General features: G+C 41.0%; 2 protein-coding genes across 5 annotated transcripts in view; one reads left to right on the forward strand and one right to left on the reverse strand.

Annotated features, from left to right (window-relative positions):
• Nucleotides 1-12,264, forward strand: part of DCLRE1A (DNA cross-link repair 1A) — a 32,496-nt gene extending 20,232 nt beyond the window's left edge. Inside the window, exons 10-11 of one of the 2 annotated variants that reach the window (XR_014853155.1) lie at nt 13-8,440; nt 9,703-12,264. The gene's annotated coding sequence lies outside the window, so the exon portion shown is untranslated. Of the gene's footprint in view, nt 1-12 lie in introns of both variants that reach the window. The other variant, XM_085064818.1, reaches the window with a different exon arrangement.
• Nucleotides 2,767-19,774, reverse strand: PLEKHS1 (pleckstrin homology domain containing S1). Of its 3 annotated transcripts, none has more exons than XM_085064828.1 (15): nt 19,149-19,774; nt 17,454-17,595; nt 16,939-17,000; nt 16,742-16,848; nt 15,760-15,894; nt 14,483-14,558; nt 13,714-13,821; nt 12,959-13,054; nt 9,805-9,918; nt 8,705-8,820; nt 7,206-7,415; nt 6,882-6,983; nt 6,369-6,504; nt 5,616-5,705; nt 2,767-3,972 (listed from the first exon to the last, which is right to left on the reverse strand). In XM_085064828.1, exons 2-14 carry the CDS (start codon nt 17,482-17,484, stop codon nt 5,637-5,639), a joined length of 1,362 nt encoding a protein of 453 aa, XP_084920954.1. In that variant the 5' UTR covers nt 17,485-17,595; nt 19,149-19,774; the 3' UTR covers nt 2,767-3,972; nt 5,616-5,636. The 3 variants fall into 3 exon arrangements, with proteins under 3 accessions (XP_084920954.1, XP_084920953.1, XP_084920952.1); XM_085064827.1 differs by having other exon boundaries at nt 9,805-9,915; nt 16,939-17,030; nt 19,149-19,773; XM_085064826.1 differs by having other exon boundaries at nt 16,939-17,030; nt 19,149-19,772.
• Between the last annotated feature and the right edge of the window lie 68 nt (nt 19,775-19,842).

Genomic DNA, 19,842 nt, shown 5'->3' on the forward strand with positions numbered 1-19,842 from the left:
TTCATTTTTCAGCTCCTAGCAGAGACCTCCCCAAATGCAGCACTGCCAGCAGCAGGATCTGACCCACTTTTCAGCTCCTGTTTCAGAGAAGAGATGGATTGGAGCATTTATCTCAGCAGGGCTTCTTCAGTCAAGAAAGGCAGGCTGGATTTCTCTTGTTACCGAGGCCTTGTTATTTGCTTGGCTCTCTGCCCTGCTCTTGGTCACATCTGTTGCCTGAACGAGGGAGGTAAAGCTGAAATTCTGTTCCTTGTGCTGCTACCCAGCGACCATCTGAGGAACTGAGCTCTGCAGCACAGCAGGAGCCTGTTTTTCCTCTAACACTTTCATGGTCACTCACAGCCCAGCTCATTCCTTGCAGCTCTTCTGCAGGGAGAGTGTCTGTGGGGCCAACAGGCAGGGGAGGTTGACTCCCACAGAATGCCTGGGGCAGGGACTGACAGCCCTGGGGGGCAGTGGGCCATGGCAGGGCTGTTGTGGACTATTGGTGCCCTCAGGGCCACCATGAACATTTCCAGTAGGGTGTGAAGACCTCAGTGCAGGGGATGTTTCATACAGGTGCCAGAGAGACTGGACACATATTTATTCTGAGTTATTTCAGTGTTTTAGCTGACCTTGAAGAGCAGGTGCTACTTACTGCTACTTGTCTGATGCTAGGAAATAACCTGAAGTAGACTTGTAAATTACTTTTTTTTTTTAAATCACCAAATATAACAAAAACATACAGCAGAGAACTCCTGTTTTACCATCTTTGACTTATTTTTTTCCCTACTCATAGTCCCTCTTGCTGTTTATAGTTGTTCCTCATGACTGAGTTTTCCTTCCTCTCTGTTCTCCCCCCCCAGCTACTTTTCCACTACTGGGGATTTCTCAGAAATGTTACACTGCCAGAATTCACTTTTATTCTTAGAGACTGGAGCACAAGGGCAATTGCTTGGAAGCAAAATGACATCTGTGAAGAATGACTTTGGACATTGAATAAAATAGAAGAGGGGCAAATTGGAGGACAGAAGGCCGGAATTCCCGTAGGGCATTTAGTTAGTTTGAGGACATTTAACATATTAATGAGGTTATTTTAGCAAAATGTGTCCTGGTGTAGAATATGTGAAAGATCAGTAGGGGTAGCTGAGGAGCAAGTACTCAAAAACATTGGCTTCTCCTGGTTAAAAAAATTGTGCAAACCTTATCACTGATGGAGGTAGTATGCTTCCAACAGCCTTGAGGCATAAACCATGGCTTTATGCTGTGTTTTATAGGCACAGACAGAAACAGATTCCTTGGGAAAACTTACAGAGGCAGGAAATAAAAAAAAGATGTAGCTCAGTGATGACCCCACTGATGAACATCACAAACATCCAACATCTTAAAAGAAGATTAGCATCACTGATAGCCTTGGTTTTAGTGCTCCCACCAACTGTTTAACTTCACCTTCCACTGCTGGGTTATAAAAGGAACAAATTCTCAGGCACAGATCGACCCAGGCATCCCAGGATGGAAAACTGAACATGGTTCTTGCTGTGGCAAGTCCAGTCCTGCTGCAAGATGGAGTCACCAAGGAGGTCTCAGCAGCAAGCAAAGGGCTCCTGGTCACTGAGGAGCCTCGTGGTGGAGGTGCAGTTTCATTTAAGGTGGTTTTCCTGAATGAAAGATCTGTATCAACCTTGTCTGGCCTCTCCACTTCTTTAAGGGGTACAATAAATTAGAAGGTGGTTAGGGGCCAAAAGGAACATTTAAAACTCCAGTGGCATTTCTAGGAACTGGCTGGCATGCTCCAAGTTCCTCGCAGTGGCTTGCTGGGAGCCTGAAGGAAGGAAGTGGCTCGGTACACTGAGGCACATACATGGAACAAGCTTTCATCCCTGGGAAACACACCAAAAAAGCCCTTAGAGCATCTCAGATTACTTTGCCAGCTCCACAGACCCGAAAGTGTCTGAGCTCACCAGAAAATGTGGGGCAAAACACAGATTAAGCACCTGGTGTCCCCAGCTCACCACGGATCTGCTCTCTCCCCAGTGTGAAGGCTGACAACATTCTTCTTTATTGCATTTGCTTCTCTTTGAATCCCTCTGCAGAAATTCCACCCACGCTGAAGCATGTCTGGCTGTTATTTAGATATCCCTGTTCAATATATAGGTATTTATTTAGATACCCCTCTAATCCCCCAGATTGGAGAGACTCCAATAACTGAATAACATAGAGCTTGTCCCTGGCTCAGTTCAGGGTGGACAGTGCACACATAATTTTTCCTGGCTGGACTCCTTCTCCTGCAGGTTTTGTGCTCTCTTAATCAGTTTATGACTCCAAACTGAGTTCTCAGGAGTGTTGCCTTTGAGAGGAAGTGTGGAGGTTGTGTGGTCTGGTTTGTGCTTTCTCTTCAATGAGCTTTTTATTTTTCTTAACTTCAATGACCTCACACCAATATGGAGACTTCCCTCACCATTATTTTCTCTCTCTTCCAGGACTTGCTTTTCTCCTGGGAAATTGCCATCTTCCTGCTAGAGTGGTAGAAAGATTATGATTCGTGTTTGGGAAGTCAGGGGGAAATATTAACAGCTGCTAATGAGTGAGTGCAGCATAGGAATGTGCCACAAATTAACAGACTAAATTTAAAAAACAGGGACACAACCTAAATCTTTATTTAAGTGTAGCTTTTTTAAAAAGGGCTGTTTTGTGACTCAGCTGCAGATTACTGTGAAGTTACAGGTAATCTGTGCAGGACAAGGAGGGGTCATGTTAGGAGAAAATGAGGTGTTTTGCAGCATACAATTTGTTAAAAAGTGTTAACATATTTATTAATCATATGTGGGCAGACAACTTCGCACACTCTACCAGAATTTACTGTACCAATGTAATTTCCATATTGTATCTCTGTAAGTGTTATGAATCAGCCAATATGTGACATTAATTATCTGCATTTAGCATTGTGCAAACTGACATAATGATCAATTATGGAGTAACACATCATTAACTGTTTACTGAAGCACAGAAGTAATCCCCCAGTTTTCTAAAAGATTCTGGAGTTATTCTGTACATGATATATGTAACCAAATCCTACTTTTGTCCAAAAGTAACATTCTTCCATGGCTGAGAAGTGCAGCATGCAGTGCTCAACATCTGCTTCAGCAGCAGGTTCCATGGAGGTGGATCTTCTCCCACCACCACATGGGATCCTCTTCACCTCTTTTTGGAAATGTTTCTCTATGAAGCTCTAGGAAATTGCTCCATGGCTTTGGATTTTGTGTTGATGAAATTCTTTGAATTTCAATTTCTCACTTCCTTTATTCATCCGTAATTGGAAACACAAGGCATTTGTCTCACAGTTCAGTGTCACATGACCATTTTCAGGAGCTGTTTGAAAAAATTATGGCAGAATGCAGGATGTTTGGTCTAAGAAAAAGGGAAGGGGGGACAGGGAGAAAAAAACACCTTTCACAATGATGATTTCTCTGGAGACAGTGGAAATCCAAATGTTCCCCATGCCCACTCAAAACAGGGCAATAAAAAATCATGTTAATTTTATGAAAAAGTTGTCTAGGATAAATATTAGAAGAAAACGTCCTAATTTTACAGGGAGATGAGTCTTGGAACAACACAGGAAGGTTTGAACTTTTCTAAAGTTCAGACGAAGAGCTAAGGCAAACCTTGGCCAGAAAAGGCTGAGGACAACATCCTCAGTAGATATTCGTGAACTAGATGGTCTGTGATTTTAGGATTCAGGCTATGAGGACTGTCCTAGCAGACTGACACAGTTCCAGGGCTGGAAGAAGCCATCCCATCCCTCAGGGGCTCCTTAGGCAGAAATGGATTTGCTGTGCTCAAAGAAGCAGTGCAGAGCAAAGGATTCCCATAGCAGCTTTGGAGAAGAGCTCCCAAGGAATGTCTTTTCTTCCCTTTTCAGCCTTTGTAGTTCCAGAACAGGGAGTTCCCTCTGTGTTTATGCAGAATTCAGCACAAACAGGGCTTTGAACACCACTGAAAGAGAAATATCAAAATGTGATCCTTTCCCACCTTGAGAAACAAGCATGTCCCAAACACTCTTATCTCAAAAGCAGAAGAGACAGGCTGTGGAAACAGTCAGCCTGGAAATTAATCTTTTGAACAGGAGCTGAGTCTGAATAGATTATATACATATTTATGTTTGCGTGTTTTGAGTTACTTGATGCTGTTTTCATCTTCAGCTGAATAAAATTTTATAATAATTTTTTTTTAAAGTTCAGCACATTTGTTAAATTTACTACTCGAGTAAGTGAGTGTAGTTCCTTACCATAGTAGCTGACTTGGTCTAACTCATTTGGAAGCTGGACAAATATCTCCTTTGAGCCAAATCCACCTTAATCAAAGCTTATACAAATCTCTTAATATCAATAATCCTGTGCCTGCTAAACCCAGTAGTTATTTTGGTTGTATTTGGCAAGATTAAATTAACAGTACTCAAACCCTGTGATTCTGTTTGTTGCTGTGTCATTGTATATTGACATTATCTACTTTACAGCAATATGTGTGTGTAAAAAATCCCCACACAAATTGTTCATGTTCACACAGAGCACAGGTTGTGTTCTGCCATGTCACACCAAGGTTCTGTAAGCAACAGAGGTCACTCTAGGACAGGACAAAACTGCCTTTTGGCATCCACTGAAGGCAGCCCCATATCAATTTTCTTTTGGTGTGATGTTAGCTGAAAATTCGTCATGTTTCTATGGTAGCAATGGAAAGAAGGCATATCTACAAATAAATATTTACAGGAAATATCTTTGTTTGGGAAACAAATAAGACTTGCTCTGGAAATGCTGCTGCACCAGTGATATCCCTGGTAACATCAAAATGTTCTCTGTGAGAAACAGTGAATTCTGTCTGCACTGGGATGAGAGCACATGCCTTCAGATACATCATTTCTCTCTGTTGTTTTCCCAGCTGTCTTTAGCAGGAACACTTTCACAGAGCAGGCCAGCCCTTCTCTCCCCTAAATCCATTAATTCCTTTTTCACTTAGAGCTTATTTTGGATGTCAGTGAAGCCAGAGGTGCTCCAGACACATTCCATTTCTCCAAGCAGCTATTCTCCCTGTCATCCCTTGGATGTATTTTTGTGGCTGTAACATAAGAGGGGCATAATACAAAAGGAGGCCCCACTGAGTTACTACACATTTTATCTACCAGCCTTCCCTCCAACACTGCAGCTCTCAGCTCTCTCGTGCCTTTCTGTAGCTAAGGGGAATCCAGGGAAAACATGGCTTTATTCCTAATGCTGCTTGTTTGCACACCCCTAACTGATTAGGAGTTCAGGATAAATCAGTGTAACTCAGTGTAAAGGGGTGAGCAGAGGCATGAACCAGTTTTTCTGCTGAAATGCAAAGTATACACAGCGTGAAGGTCACATAAATTATCTGACCCTCATTTTTTTCCGTGTAACAGAAATACATGCCAACATGAAATATAAGCCAAATACATGCCATTCATGCCACAAAATAAGTTATTAGGACATTAAATGAAATCCACATTCTCCATTCTTTGTACTTCAGCAACAAAAGATGTCTGGCAGCTCAACAAGATGATTATCTCTATACACCATATATCACCTTCTCTCCCCTGATTTTTTCCCTTGAGTTTTGGCACTTACTTAATCATTGAGGTCTTTTTTTCAGGAACATGAGCAGCCTTTAGCATGGAAGATATCTGAATGTGGAATCCTACATACAGTAAGTTTCACCTTAAAAAGAAAAGGACATTTTTATAGCTTGTTATATCTGATCAACATTTGTGCAACTATCTGACTCGCATTTGAACCAGCTAAATAAAAATTCCCCATTAAGGGAGAAGAGTATTTTTTTCCTTGCTGAGACTGGCTTTTCTTTCTTTAGATGGCAACAGCATCTCATGACCTCAACCTTCTCTGCAAAATTCAAGTATGAATGTGCTTGGATATGGGTCATGAACCTGGATACTGAAATATGAGTTCAGAAACACATGTGGTAGATCACAGTGGGGTTAAAGAACATCTTAGAAATGTCCTACTTTCTTAAAAAAACACAGGAGCACACAAGGAGATGCATAGCACTTGATAAGCAGTAGGAGGTAGAAGTCCAGGGCTCTGCCCTCAATACCCAAAGCCACTACAAGCAACAAGACATCTACCAGAGGCAATTGTTTATTTCCCAAAATTCGCTACTCATATGCAGTGCTGACCTTGCATTCCCCACATGGCCCAACAATACAAGATGCCACATCAGAATGATGCTGAGGAGCTGTTTGGTGCTGGAGTTATTCATGCCAAACTTAGACCAGAGTGAAATGGTTTGAATTGAGCCTCTTGAAATGCAAAAAGGAAATTGCTTTCTCATTTGACTTCCACCTTCAGGTTAGTCAAGCTTACCTCCTTTCTTGCAGACCTGCTGATGAAGAGGTAAGCCTCCTCCACGCCCTGGGGCTGCAGATCATTCACAGCCACCACATGGTCTCCGTGGTGAAACAAACAGCCCAGTCTGTGAGGACCAGTCCACTGTGAAACACTGTGTGGGGAGGGCAGACAATAAAGGAAACATGCAGGATATCCAGTCACTGCAGTGCCTGGACAGGATTGCATTTATGGGCTGCCCTCTGGAAATGACACACACCTCCAATGACTTTATCTGATTCTGGCTGAAACCTTTGCTAATTATTACAAACCATGCTGGATTCTGTAGAGCCCTTTACAACAGCAGTTGAAATAGAAACTCAAGTACACAAAGAATTGGAGAGAGCAGAAGGAATCACTGAAGAACCAACATGCACTGCCCCTGCCCTGTTCTCGCTGCCAAAACTGCACATGGGTGTCTACAGTTGTACACTTCTCTGTCTGCTGCTTATTCCCATCCCACAGGCACTGCCACAAGATGTCCAGACTTACCATATTCGTCCTGCTGCTTCAGTAAGTTTTAGGTAATTTTTAATATCAGCCAGGGGTATGAAAATATCCAGTTTCTGCAGCTGCATCTCATCTGTAACTTGACTGTGAGAGAAAAATATCGGAAACCACAGAATCACAGAACAGTTCAAATTGGAAGGGACCCATAAAGATTATCGAGTCCAACTCCCTGCTCATTGCAGACTCCCTAAAACTAAATGTTGTGACTAAAAGCACCATCCAAATGCCTCTGGAATGCTGCCAGGCTTGGCAAGCTGAAACTCATGAACACATCTGTCTTTGCAACCAAATGGAGAGGACACTTACCTGAGCAGTATAGACAACTGAACCACTGAGAGGGGTAATGAGTCTTGCCTTCTCTGGAAGGTTGGCTGCAGGCTGGTGCTGCTTTCTGGGAATTTTATATCTCTGTTTGCTTCCAAGTCTCTTGGACATGCACTGTTGTTCTGGCATTTGGGAGGAGATGGGAGCCCAGCATGTCTGCACGTGAGCTGGCACCTCTCATCCAGCAGCTTACTGAAGAGGAATGATGATAAAAAATTAAGGGTTTGACAATTCCAGGCACTCTTGCTGTGTTTGAAGCTGAATCAAGCAGCCATCAGTAAAGCAAAGAATAACAAGTTCTTGTAGAATATCCAGTGGACAAAATAAAAGCTAAGTAAAATAAACAGCCCTTCTAAAAATGGATCATAAATCTCAAAATAAATATTTTCAGTACGTAAAAACTATTTATTAAGCCTGAAAACATTCCAGCTAACAGCATGCCTTGACAAAGAAACTGAGTACAGATTGTTGGCTTTGGCTGTACTGGGTTCTGCAAGGATGTAAAGCTGTCCCCTGGGAGATGTGATAACTCAGAAGCACTTGAACTCATTTTAGTTTTATTTGATAAGCCTTACAATGCCTGAAGCTGACTCCCCATCATGCCCCAAACAAGACTGGGGGTAGTAGCAAAAGCTGCTCTTGGTATATTTTAACTCAGATGGCATAACCCTGTGAGGTTTTTACAGTAATTCCCTCCAGGGGGTCCCAAAGGCACAGACGAGCTTGAATTAATTTATTGGGATAGACTGGATAGTGGGTCTGCATTTCCAGTTGCCTAAAATCTGACTGTCTGTAGGTGTCAGGCCACAGCCAACAGCTCCTGAGCACTCCTGTGGCTCAGGAGGAGCTTTACCCTGCAGGCACAATTCCCTTCAGTATTCAGTGCTATATTGTGGAGGTTGTAAACCTTCCTTGTGGTCCTACAACAGTGACACAAAGTTTGGGTCTCTCTTTGTGATGTGGCAAACACTGTACCTTCAAAATTCACAGCAACAGAGCCATTCTTTAGATGGGAAAATGAAAGGCAAGACATGACCTAACTCACACAACTTCTTAATGAAAAAGTTGGGAGCTAATGCCCCATCTCTGTGTTCCTCTTTTAACCTCTAGATAATGCTGCCTGCTTTGGAGAACACCTGTCTGAAAGGTTGCTGGAGTTTGGCTGCAGTGACTCAGTGAAGTGGTGAGCTCTTGTGTCACGAAAACCTGGAGAAAGTGTGAGTCAACAAAAAATGCTACATCCTACAGTCAGAGCCTAAGTGCAGGAGTCTGTAATGTGAGCTTAAATTTCATGTTGATGAGTTTGCATTTGACTCCAGTGTTCCTATGAGTGCTGAACTTTGTGAACCAAGACCCAGCAAGGACTCATTGAAACAAGATGAAGCCTCTAGATCTTGTTATGCAAATACCAGAGATGTCAGCTCTATCGCTATTGCTATGTCACTTCTAATTTGCAAAACCTTAAAGAAGTTGTTACTTACAGTGATTTCATTGACATATAAATGTTCTCCTTTACTGGGTTGTTCTGCACTGGCTTCTCTTGCACAGGGACATCAGGCTCAGCTGTAGGGTCAGGCTCTGATACTTCAGTTGTGCACTGTCAGAAATACATGGCAATACCAGACATTAATGTCATTGCTCTGCCCAAAGAAGAAACCTTCCTTTAATTTCATTGTTTTGTTCAGTGCTCATGCTGTTTAAACACATTGGCTAATATAGCCTGGCTTTCCTCAAATCAGTCAATTCCCAGAAACTGAGAGCTAGAAAGATGCTTGAAACATGCAAGTTAATGCTGGAATTACTGGCACTGTCAGACCAGGACATGAACAGCTATATTCTAAAGTACTACTACAAAAAAATTGTTGCCTTTTAATTTAAGCAGGCTGAAAAGGGAGACTTGTTCTTTGGGTGTGCTTAACTTAGAGCACTTAGATTATATGACCAATTCACACTGTTAATGTTATTCAGTAAGATGTACAGTTTGTGATTTCTGCAGAAAACTGACCACTTATCCTCTCCTGACCACTAATTTCATGGGAAGCATAGAGAAATTAGCCTCCCAAATTAGGTGTCAAAATTTATACAAAATTACCAGTATAATTTCCCCTACTTCCTTATTTCACAGTGAAATGCAGATATCAAAATGCACTGCAGTGTTTTAAAAGTTCTGCTTTTATGCAGCTTACTGGTGCTTCAACAGAATTACATTTCAAAATATATAAAACTAATGTACTGTTACATTCTCTAAATGAAGTTTTCACTTTCAGAAAAAAACCCCCAACCCTATCCTATTACACAATAGGCAAAAGCCATTTACAATGAAACAGTCAATTTGGGGAATTTCAACAAAATCAGCAATGTTTTTGTCAAAATGCCACTTTGCACCAGAAAGTTCATTTGAATGAGTCTAGTGTATTTTTTTCTTGTATAAATGAAAGCTCTATTCCCTATTGCTTTATCTATGCATTCCTTTTGCAAGGTACAAGTGGTTCCTCCTACCAGTTCCTCTTTGGCTCATTAAATGTCTCCTGTGTCCTTGGAGCTCTTAACAGACCAGCAGAACTCACAACTGATAAAGTACCTTTGCTAAAACACTGCTGGGAGTTTGGTAATAATCTTCTTCATCCTCTTTGATGTTTTCCTCTGTATCTGATGACAGCAGATTTTCCTTACTTCTTCCCAGAATTTTATCCTGCTGAAAGAATGGGTTTGTATTTAACAGGCTCAGTTATACAGATTAACATGTATTTTTCCATTTACAGGGAGAAGTAACAGAAACAGAAAATATTCACAAAAAACATGGGAAGATATGTTTCTCCTTGAAGTGAGATATAGTCAGAGCCAGCCTATTTTAGAAACAAGATTTCTATATCTGTGCTCCTGCCTGTATTTTTGGAATTCAATGTACACAGACAAAACCAGCCACTGGTATTGGTACTTCTCATAGATGGATTAGTGGTAACCAGGCTGTTGCATGATCACACCCTGTTATTTTGTTTAAAAATAACGTGTTTTAAACATTTTGTGCATGAATCAGCATGAATTTAGGGTCACTTGCGTGGAAAAGATTTTCTATTTGCATTTTGTTCTGAAGTCCTTACATTAGGAAGAAAATTTACAGGAAATCTAGGAGCGAGTTGGGATATATTTGTCTTTTTCAAGCAGCTTTTAACTGCTATCAAGTAAAGAATGAATTTGGGATTTCCCTGACTAATGACAAATTTATTATCTCCTACTTCTCTGTAAACAAAAAGATACTCCAGAAGACTGGAGATCTGACATAGAAACCTTCATGTCCTAAGTGATATTCTGCCTTCATAAATACCTGAAACATCAAGTCTGAGGCAATTTGGCAAGTCAAGGAGAAATTAATCCCTCCACCAAGTTTACCTTTTCAAGTTGCAAAGACAAATTGTTTATTTTTATGTCTCCTTGTTGACTTCACTACAGTGAAGAGTATGGTAATTAGTATTTAGCTGCCTCCTAGTTCAATTCTCTGTGCCATGTTTGTGATGCAACTGTTTTTTATCTCTACACTTACATCCTTGGTTTCCATGGTGATCATTTTAATAATTGCTAAATATGCCATGAATATATTACTCTTTTCAAGGTAAAGTAAATTAAACTAATTACTTTCTTACATGTAACAAGAAGAAACTGGCAATGAATATGAATTAAGGATTACCAATGTGGTTTTTTTCTTGTTGGTATAAATGGCATTAAAATCAACTCTTGCAATGGGAGTCAGGACAAACCTCAAGTCTCTGTTGAACCATAATAGGGATTTACACTGGAGAGAAAGTGGACTGCAGAGAAAATTGGCTGTAGCACAAGATAGAAATGATACCTGGAGAACAACTGAGTCATTGATACTTAGAAGCTCATTAAGGCAAGTTATGTGTTGCCCTTAGAGAGGGGAACCTCTCTTTCAAAAATCAGGTGTGCAACAGATCCCAACAAGGCTGCCTTGGTGCCTGCAGTACAGCAATGCACAGCACAGGGTGAGGCAAGTCAGGGCTCCTCGTTCTGATGTATTTCAGATATTGAAAGCTGTGTATAAAAACAGCTGATACTGAATTGCTGAGTCAGATGAGTTTTGGCAGCTCCAAAATGTGGGTTGAAAAGGAGCCAGGTCCCCAGATCTCTCCAGGGTCCCTACCAGCATGACTAGACTCACTGACATGGAGAATCCTGTTTACATGACTGATAACTACTCAGCTAAGAGTTTTCAAGATCTGGGCTTGGATGAGGGAACCACTGATAAAAAGAAAAACACATCAGACACTTGAAATGGGGAGTCACACTGCTAAAAGGAAGTAAATACAAAGGATTAATGAGGAAGTCAGTTTTCTAGATGTCACTGAGCAGAGAATAGGTCTGGAGATGTTAGCAGATGTTAAACTTATGAGGCAAGAGAAGTATTTTTATCGAATGAACAAACAATGTTGTTTCTTGTTCTCCATACAGCAAGGTTATTTATTTTCACACACGCCATAACAGAAATATGAGCTTTGTGCTATTCTCTCTGCTTCAGGCTAAAAAGCTAAAATCCAAACCCCTTATCTTTTAACTGTAATGGTCAGTCTGTCCTAGCTTGAACAGCTGCATATAATACCTGCTCTCTGAGGCATCATAAGTATGAGAAGAATTAATGAGTAAGACAGAAGAGGTATGCATAAGGAAGAGACACAAAGAGATTCTTGACATACACCCAGAGCACGACTGGTTAAAATCAGACCAAGGGTTAACTCAGTGCATTTCAGAGCTCAGACTCACAACTGAATAAAGTACTGTGCATCAGCTGAGCTATGCTGACTGCCCATGGCATTGCAATGTAGTTTCAACTGTTCACTTCTTTCCACTAAATTTAGCTGTATTATCTCATACTTGCTGCCAGTCTATATACAAGGATGGTGATTGCAGCATATGATTTACCACCCTGTTAGCTGTGATAGCAGAACAGACCCTTTGCCCTGTGTCTCAGACACTCCAGGCCGTAGTTCAGTGCATAAACTGTCAATAAAAATGGGTTTAAGCTGCAGAGTGGTGTGGTAGAGCCTTGGTTGTGCCTTCTGTCCTCTTGACTCTGCTGCAAAGGCAGAAATCCACAGCAGAGGAAAACTGCTGCAGGCACTGGTTCAGGGAACACAGGTCAGAACACTTAACCAGTAATACATGATAACATTCATCTTTTTATCTTTCCAAATCACTCCTGCTAGATATGGAAGTGAAATTACTTGAAGACATATTAATACTGACAGAAGGTCAGTTCTGAGATCTGCCTCAATTTAACAAGCCCTTGTTCTGTAATTCAGTCACATTGACTCGATTGCTACTGGCAAAGGCTGAAGAAATAAACCATTTAGGAACAACTGTGGCAGAGCTGAGAAATGTGCTGGGAGGGAAAAATTCTCAATCAGTGCAACTGCAGAGTTTTCTTCACAGGGGTGTGAGAGCTGCCATAGCTTGCAGTTGCTGCACAAAAACTCTGAGGATCTGACTCCAAAAATCCCAAACAAACACAAGTATTTCAAGCAAGCTTTTAGAAGATTATTTTCAGTGGTAAACAAGAAAACAGACTAAATATTTAGGAAACTTTCATAGTGGAAAGCAGCTCAGTGTGCTGGGAATAATGCTAGATAATCTACAGATGACAGATACCCAGGTGAGATAAAAGCCAGTAGTCACTTCTGCAGACAGAACAAGGCAAGAGCTGTTTGATTGGTTCTGCTCACCAGGCTTGGAAAAACTCCTCTTGGTGAGTCACACTGAGCCTGAGGAGGGCCAGGGTCTGAATAAGGCCTGTTCTTGTCTTCTGAGGAACCATTCTCCTGTGTATAAAGGGAAAAAAGTTGACTCCTCATAAAGATACACTGGAGGTGCTTCACCCACACTCAGCTGCATACACTGGGCCATTTGTACACAGCTTTGTGACTACAGAAACACAGCAATTCCTTGGCTGCTATTTCACCCTGATAGCTAGATTGCAATTGCTGTGGGACAGCTGCAATGCTTTCCCTCCTTTCTATTTAAATATTGAGGGTAAAGTCTGCACAGAGGAATTGGACCTGAACTCCTCTCTAAGCTTTACAGCCTCAAAAGAGAGAGATAAAGAAAAGCACAATCACAAATCAGGAGGAATGTGGCTAGCAGCTGCCAAAACAATCATCACATGCCTATGCCAAGGCATGTCAAAGCAAATCTTTGGGAGTTAACTTGATGTCCACTAACATTTGCCAGTCAGTTGAGACAACCAGTGAATATTGTCTCACTGCCTTTACTCACATGCAGGCTTTCCTCAAAAGTATTTCCCTTGTGAGAACTCTGTGATGTTACCATCCAGATCCCACTCAAGAACCCCACCAGAATAGACCACCCAGGTACCCACTGCAGAAGTTCTGAACAACTTTTGATGGAAGAAAGCAACTATGCAAATTTCACAGTCATGCCTAAGCACAGACTTGTTATTAGGGATGGTTAATCTATTTACCTTCTGGTAGCTTTGCCTTTCTGTAGAACTGGTCATATCTACAGGATTCAAGAACAGTGGCAAAGAGGAAGGGCGGCTTCTGACTTCTGGATTTGGAAGATCTTGGTTCTGGAAATAAGGGAAGAGCAGTCTAAGAAAAAAGGCACCTGTTGGGCGTGGGCTAAAATATACCAACACATCCCACTAGAGCAAATTTTACTTCTAATGGCTCAGAGGCATTGTCTACATGGCGTTTTTCAGGCAGATATAAGTTTGCCCTGCTTGCACTTTGAGCTAACTGGAAGCTGCAGGGATGTGAGAACTTAGTGCTGAGTCTAAACTGGTGGGCCTGGCTGGCTGACAAGGTGCAGAAACTTGAGCCTGAGCTTGAGCTGCCAGGGCTTCCAGCTGGTTCATAACATTGACAGATTGATGTAAAACAACAAGGAAATATAACCAAAATGCACCCGCTAAGTATCACACATTAGTTTTCATTCTGATGCATCAAAGGTGTAGTTCACTGCAGCATAATATCAATCATCTCCTCATTTCCATATGGTTTACTCTTCAAAGAGATTCCTTCAGTGTAAAATCAATCTCAGTGCAGACAGACTGCAATGGCTGCTTAATGCATAAAGCCAGGCTACAGGATTTATATGAAAATGAATTTCTGAATAACCAAGGTCAGAGTCAACTTGCAAGGCAAAAATTGGGAAAATTTCTTTGCACAGTTTTCTAAGGAAAATAGAAACATCTTTTTTTTCTGAAATCAAGTATAGTAACATGTCACCTGAGGGCAGCATCCTCCTCTTTTGTCCTCCCTGCAGACCGAAGATATCACAGTGACCCAGTCCTCTGTTTCCTGCCTGTAGGTTGGAACACCAGGAACAAAAAATTACTGACAGGTAACACACAAGGGCAACCCATTTGCCTATCCAGTTCTTCTTATGGGCCCCAAAATAACAATTCCTGAGATCAACAGGAAAACTCTGCACATTCCTTTCAGGAAGGAGTGCTCGGTAGGTCATAGCCAGATGGCAGAGTTTGACTTTAGAGAGAAAACAAGGCTTGGGAATGCATTTGGGCCATCAGGATGAGAAACATGCCGTGAAAGGATGGTTGAATCTGTTTTTCATGCTTGCTGTGGATTTAGCTGGATTAATTTTGGAATGTTTCCCACTGAGTGAGGTCTGAGAGCCGCGCCCTGGGGAAGGCGTTGGGTGGCACGCTCAAGTAACACTCAGGTATGTGTTTTTCTTCGGTGCTTATCAGAATTTCACACATCAGCTGCTCTTCTGCAAAAGGGCCAAAAATCCTCTGACAAGCTCGTGGCTGGGAAACCAAACAGGAGATGCTGGGAACCAGCAGCACAGAGCACTGTGACAAACATCCTCCCTCACCTGACTGAGCTTGGGCTGATCACCTCTACAGAAATAGTTTCTGCCTCTGCTGAGGACTCAGCTGCATCCTGCAAAAGCAGGGACCACACCACCCTGCTGCAACGAGGGCCCCAGTCAGTCCTTCTGGGATCTGTTTTCCTTCAGGAGAACTTTCGCCTTCAATCTGCTTCCCTTGATTAATAACCTACTTTTCAGGCAATATTGTTCCCTGTGGTTTATCCAGAAGGAGCAGAAGCTTTTCTAACTCCCAGGAGGTGCTGGGTGAGAAGGCTAGGTCTCTGCTCTTCCTTGTCCCCCAACCAGCACAGTTTGGAATGGCACTGCCATGCTGAGGTGCTGCCACTGCCATCCCCACTCCCAGCCCTGTGCTCCCATTGCTTTCCCATGTTGGATGCTGTGACAGTGTGGCTGCAGGGAAGGTGAGCTCACCTGCCTGAGCCAGCAAAAAATTAACCAGCCATGAGGGGGGACAGGAAATGACATAGAAAATAACTATTTGTTATTGGATCAGCCATGAATCACCTCATCCCAGAGCTGTGCCATCAGTAGCTGAGGCTCAGAAGGGCAGAGAGTGGCTGTGAAGGAGCAGGACAGTGCCTTGGGGCAGGAATTTGGTGCTACATTCACACTGCTCTCACACTGCTTTTGCACATCTAGCTGTGCCTACCTGCTGCTCCCAATGAGGTAATAACATCTGTTCCCAGTGCTGATGGACATCACCTGCTCGGGAAGGCATTTAAACATCTTCCTCACCGTTTCCATAATTTCAGCATTACTTATGCCAACTTCAATACTTATGATTCTGTGGAGATAACCATATGAAACATCATATAGAACTCTACACAGTTACATACAAATACACAAACACACATATATGTGTGTATGGCCATATTTTACTCTAAGCACAACACAATATGGTGAGATCTGCAAGGGAAAAGTTAAACATTTTTCCACAGAAAAAAGTGCCCAAGAAAATAAATGCAGGCATTCAAAAGAGATGGTCTTTCAATGAAGATAACCACCAGGCAAAAAATTAAAATTAATATTTACAAAATGTCCTGACTATGGATGCTCATTTCTGGAAAAAGAGGCTGTTGGTTTAATACAGGATCTTGACAAGAAATGATAGTAAGAAAAATTTCTTGCAGAAGTTTTTTAACCATTATAAAACAATAGATTTGATTTGAAACTAATTGTATATTAATAGTGTTTTAATGGAGGGGAAGAGGAACAGAAGTACTCTTAATGGATACTTGAAGCACTTGAAGCACTACACCCATTAACTTCCAAGAAGCTAAATTAATAAAAATAATAACAACAATAATTATGGTAATAATATAACCACATACCACAGAGCAAGCTGCAATAATTTTGAAAGATTCACAATGCAAATGCTTTTAATGGAAGAAGGACAACAGCAATGGGGTGAGTGATCTCCATGCCTGGATTCAGTAAAATTCAGGATTTCACTTCTACAAATATCACAGCTGCACCCAAAGCCTACAAAAGCCAAAGGGACCCTTTTCTGGACTTTGCTGGGTTTGAATCAAGAACCTCAATCAGGATCAACTACCTGTGCAATCAGTGGCCATTGAAGAGGGCTGATATATGACTTGAAACAAAAAAGATGATGCATTTGAGTTACATACTGATCAACAGCTATGGAGCCTTTCACATGTTGGCCTTTTAGGTACTTCAGGATGTAATTCCCCTTGCTGGATTTGGACAGGACAAAAAGACGCCTTTTCCAGGAATTCTGCCAAAGAGAAAGCAATTTGTCTCTCATTAAAATTCAGGATAGCAGATATGAGGGATTGCTGAAATATGATTAATCTGTGCTAGTTACCTGGGAGCTGAAAAGTTGAAGAGGTGGTGATTTGATGAGGAACCCATGCTTGCAGACTCCACCTTCAGGGCAAAATGTATTTTGAATTCTCTCTAATCAAAGAGAAATGAACAGCTCCGTTACTTAACTTGCTGCCAATTAATTGCTTAAAAAAGACCTGCTTGAACTGGAAATTGTTGCTGAGAACTGTGTTTCTGTGCTTAAATGGCCATAAAACAAACACAAATCAAGGCTATAAAATACTGAGCCAGGCACTGCTTCCCTGATGGTAATGCTGACAACTGGCCCCAACTGTAAACTAATGGTAGTGAAAATGTAGGGGCTCAGAAGATATCAAGAGCTGCTGTCTTATTTAACCGTTCTTATTTAACTTTTGGGATCTGGTCTTATTTATCTTCATAATTAGTGATCTGAAATGCACCTCTAATGAAATTCGTAGGCGGCATTCAATCATCTAAGGATAGGTCATCTTACAACTTTACTGCTGACAAATGTTGGTAAAAGAAATTTTCTACCTGCAGAATTTCTTTTACTTGTAGAAGCCATCCTGATTGTTTCTTCCACCCAGAGGGCAAGGAGAGCAAAAATCAACTTTGAAGTTAATTCCTTTCACTCTGCCTGCAGCTGAGCAGCATTTCACTGCACACACAGTTGGTGCTGAGAAAACAACAAAAATCTTACAAGTCTTAATTCTCATACTGAGGATTAAACTACATAAAATTACCACAGTTAGTAATAATTTAAATATATTTATAAATAATTATTATACATTATATGCTATATTTAACATGTTATAATACAATCATAAAACTAACAGATATTATAAATTTTTGTGGCCAAAAAGATGATTTGCTGAGAAGTGGTGAGAGCTGCCAAGAGAACTTCATTTTGCCTTTTCTTCTGCACTAATCACAACACCTGTAACCTAGGAATACTGCATCCATATATGTTTCTGACATTGCTTTGCCAGCATGATCAGTCCTGTATAAAATAGGAACAGCTTGGCCTAAACAGTACAAAATATATATAAAAAATACAGTTATAATACTATGGCAGTTTAAATAACTTACAAGTCTGTAGTATTCTTAATACAATGCCTTTTCTGAAGTTTCCCTTTCCCTTACCTCAAAACTCTCATTGCCACATCTTCGCTGGAAGTTGTTTGTTATCTACAAGGAGGTTACACAGACCCACTTGTGCCACCTGAAGCCACAGAGCCTCTCCTGAAAGGGAAAATCTGAAGGATTACAAGTGCTGTTCTCTGGTTCTTTGCTGAGCACCCTGGCTAGAATAGGAAATTTAAGGACTTTCCTATGTTTCTGTTTCTTCAGTGATTTACTCCATGGTGCCAAAAGTAAACGTGGTAAAGCCAGGAGTGAGGTGGTCAGGAATGGGGTGGGTTACATATGGAATTTTATCCCTGAGACACAACTAAAGCTGAAGACTTTCATTCCTCCTGTTCCAGGCCATAAATGGGAAAGACCCACTGCAAACTTAGGTCCATTGGAGGTCTCTGCACAACATTTCTGTCTGTATTTTTGGGAGGGTTTTTTTAGGGAAACCTTTGCAATTTTTGCCTTTTGGGGATAAAGACTTGTTACACAAATACTGTTATAAAATTTGCTTCTGGAGTTTTCATCTGTTGCCTACCAGAAAAATAAAAGGACAAAAAAGCAATTTCCAAAACTAAAAATGACTGCACACGAAGTCAATAGTAGGGGCACATGCCTGGGGTTGCAATGAAAGGCAATGCATTATTCTGTTCAATGTGACTGACAGAGTCACCTCAGCTGGCAAACAATGCAATTAATACAAAACAATGTTCCAAGAGCCTATGACAGGATAAAAGTCTCTTCTGGATGTCAGTAAAAGTCAAGATTTCCACGTGAGAAGACAAATACCTGTGAGATTAGTTGTGCTATCTCACTCTGCCTTTTGAGAAGAAGTTTTTAATTGTTACATTTAATTGTCTTTTCAACAGAAAGCAACATTATAAATAGGTTATGTCTAATTCAAAACAATGTCAATTCCATGATTATAGCCCCTCAGATTTTCACATGCCTGGCATTAAGGGATTTGATTGCTTCAAACATTTTGAAATGCAATGAGACACTTCAGTCAAAATGCAAATAAAATGCCCCAAATTATTAAGATGTAAGCTATTATAAAAAATTTCCAAGATAAGGAAAACAAACTATGTTAATACTTACCAGCAAAATGTCTTCATGGTGAAGAAGGTTTCAGAGAAATACACCTTCAAGTAAATCCAGATTCCCTGTATTGCCTCCTGCAGCAAAACATGATGTGCCCTGCCCTGCAATGACTGCCTTCTTATAGTCCACAGATAAAAACAAACACCCTGAAATATGACCCACAAGGAAATGCCTATTTCTGTATGGGAAGAAAACTGAAGACTGCTCTGGAAAGGGGAAATCCAGAAGATTAATATTCACTTAGAAGCAATGAAAAATATGCACATTTGAGACAGTGATAAATGTCTCCTATACAGAGAAAAAGCCTGGAGACTGTGTGCTTTTGTTGGTTTAACTTTTTCAACAGTCCCTTCATCTCCCAAGCTGTTTTTAAGGCATAATATCCACCCATGACTGGAAGAAAAAGCAACATAAAGAACCCTAAAAAATCATACAAGTACCATAAAGTGAAGCCAATTTCAGATTTAAACAGTAAAACTGTTTTCAGTAAAATTTCACCAGTAAAATTGGTGAAGCAGGATTTCCTAAGCTGCCTATGTCATGACAAGGTAATTTCAGGGTCTGTCTTGGCTATAAGTGAATTTTTGGGCTTCTCTCCAGAAACACACAATGTATCATTAATGACAGTGGTTCTACACACTAAACCAGCTGGCTAATCCTGCAAATGGTACGAGAATTGCTTTCTGATAGA

Source organism: Lichenostomus cassidix, chromosome 6 (genome assembly GCF_008360975.1).
Source record: "Lichenostomus cassidix isolate B80296 chromosome 6, HeHo_3.0, whole genome shotgun sequence".
NCBI lineage: Eukaryota > Metazoa > Chordata > Aves > Passeriformes > Meliphagidae > Lichenostomus > Lichenostomus cassidix.

Bases quoted from the DNA above. Each gene is read 5' to 3' on its own strand.
- PLEKHS1 (XM_085064826.1), bottom strand. From the start codon at position 17,484: ATGGCTTCTACAAGTAAAAGAAATTCTGCAG. The intron at 16,849-16,938 runs GTAACTAGCACA...TCTCTTTGGCAG, and splicing joins TTCAACTTTTCAGCTCCCAG to AATTCCTGGAAAAGGCGTCT. The intron at 14,559-15,759 runs GTAGGCACAGCT...TCCAACCTACAG, and splicing joins TACCTCATTGGGAGCAGCAG to GCAGGAAACAGAGGACTGGG.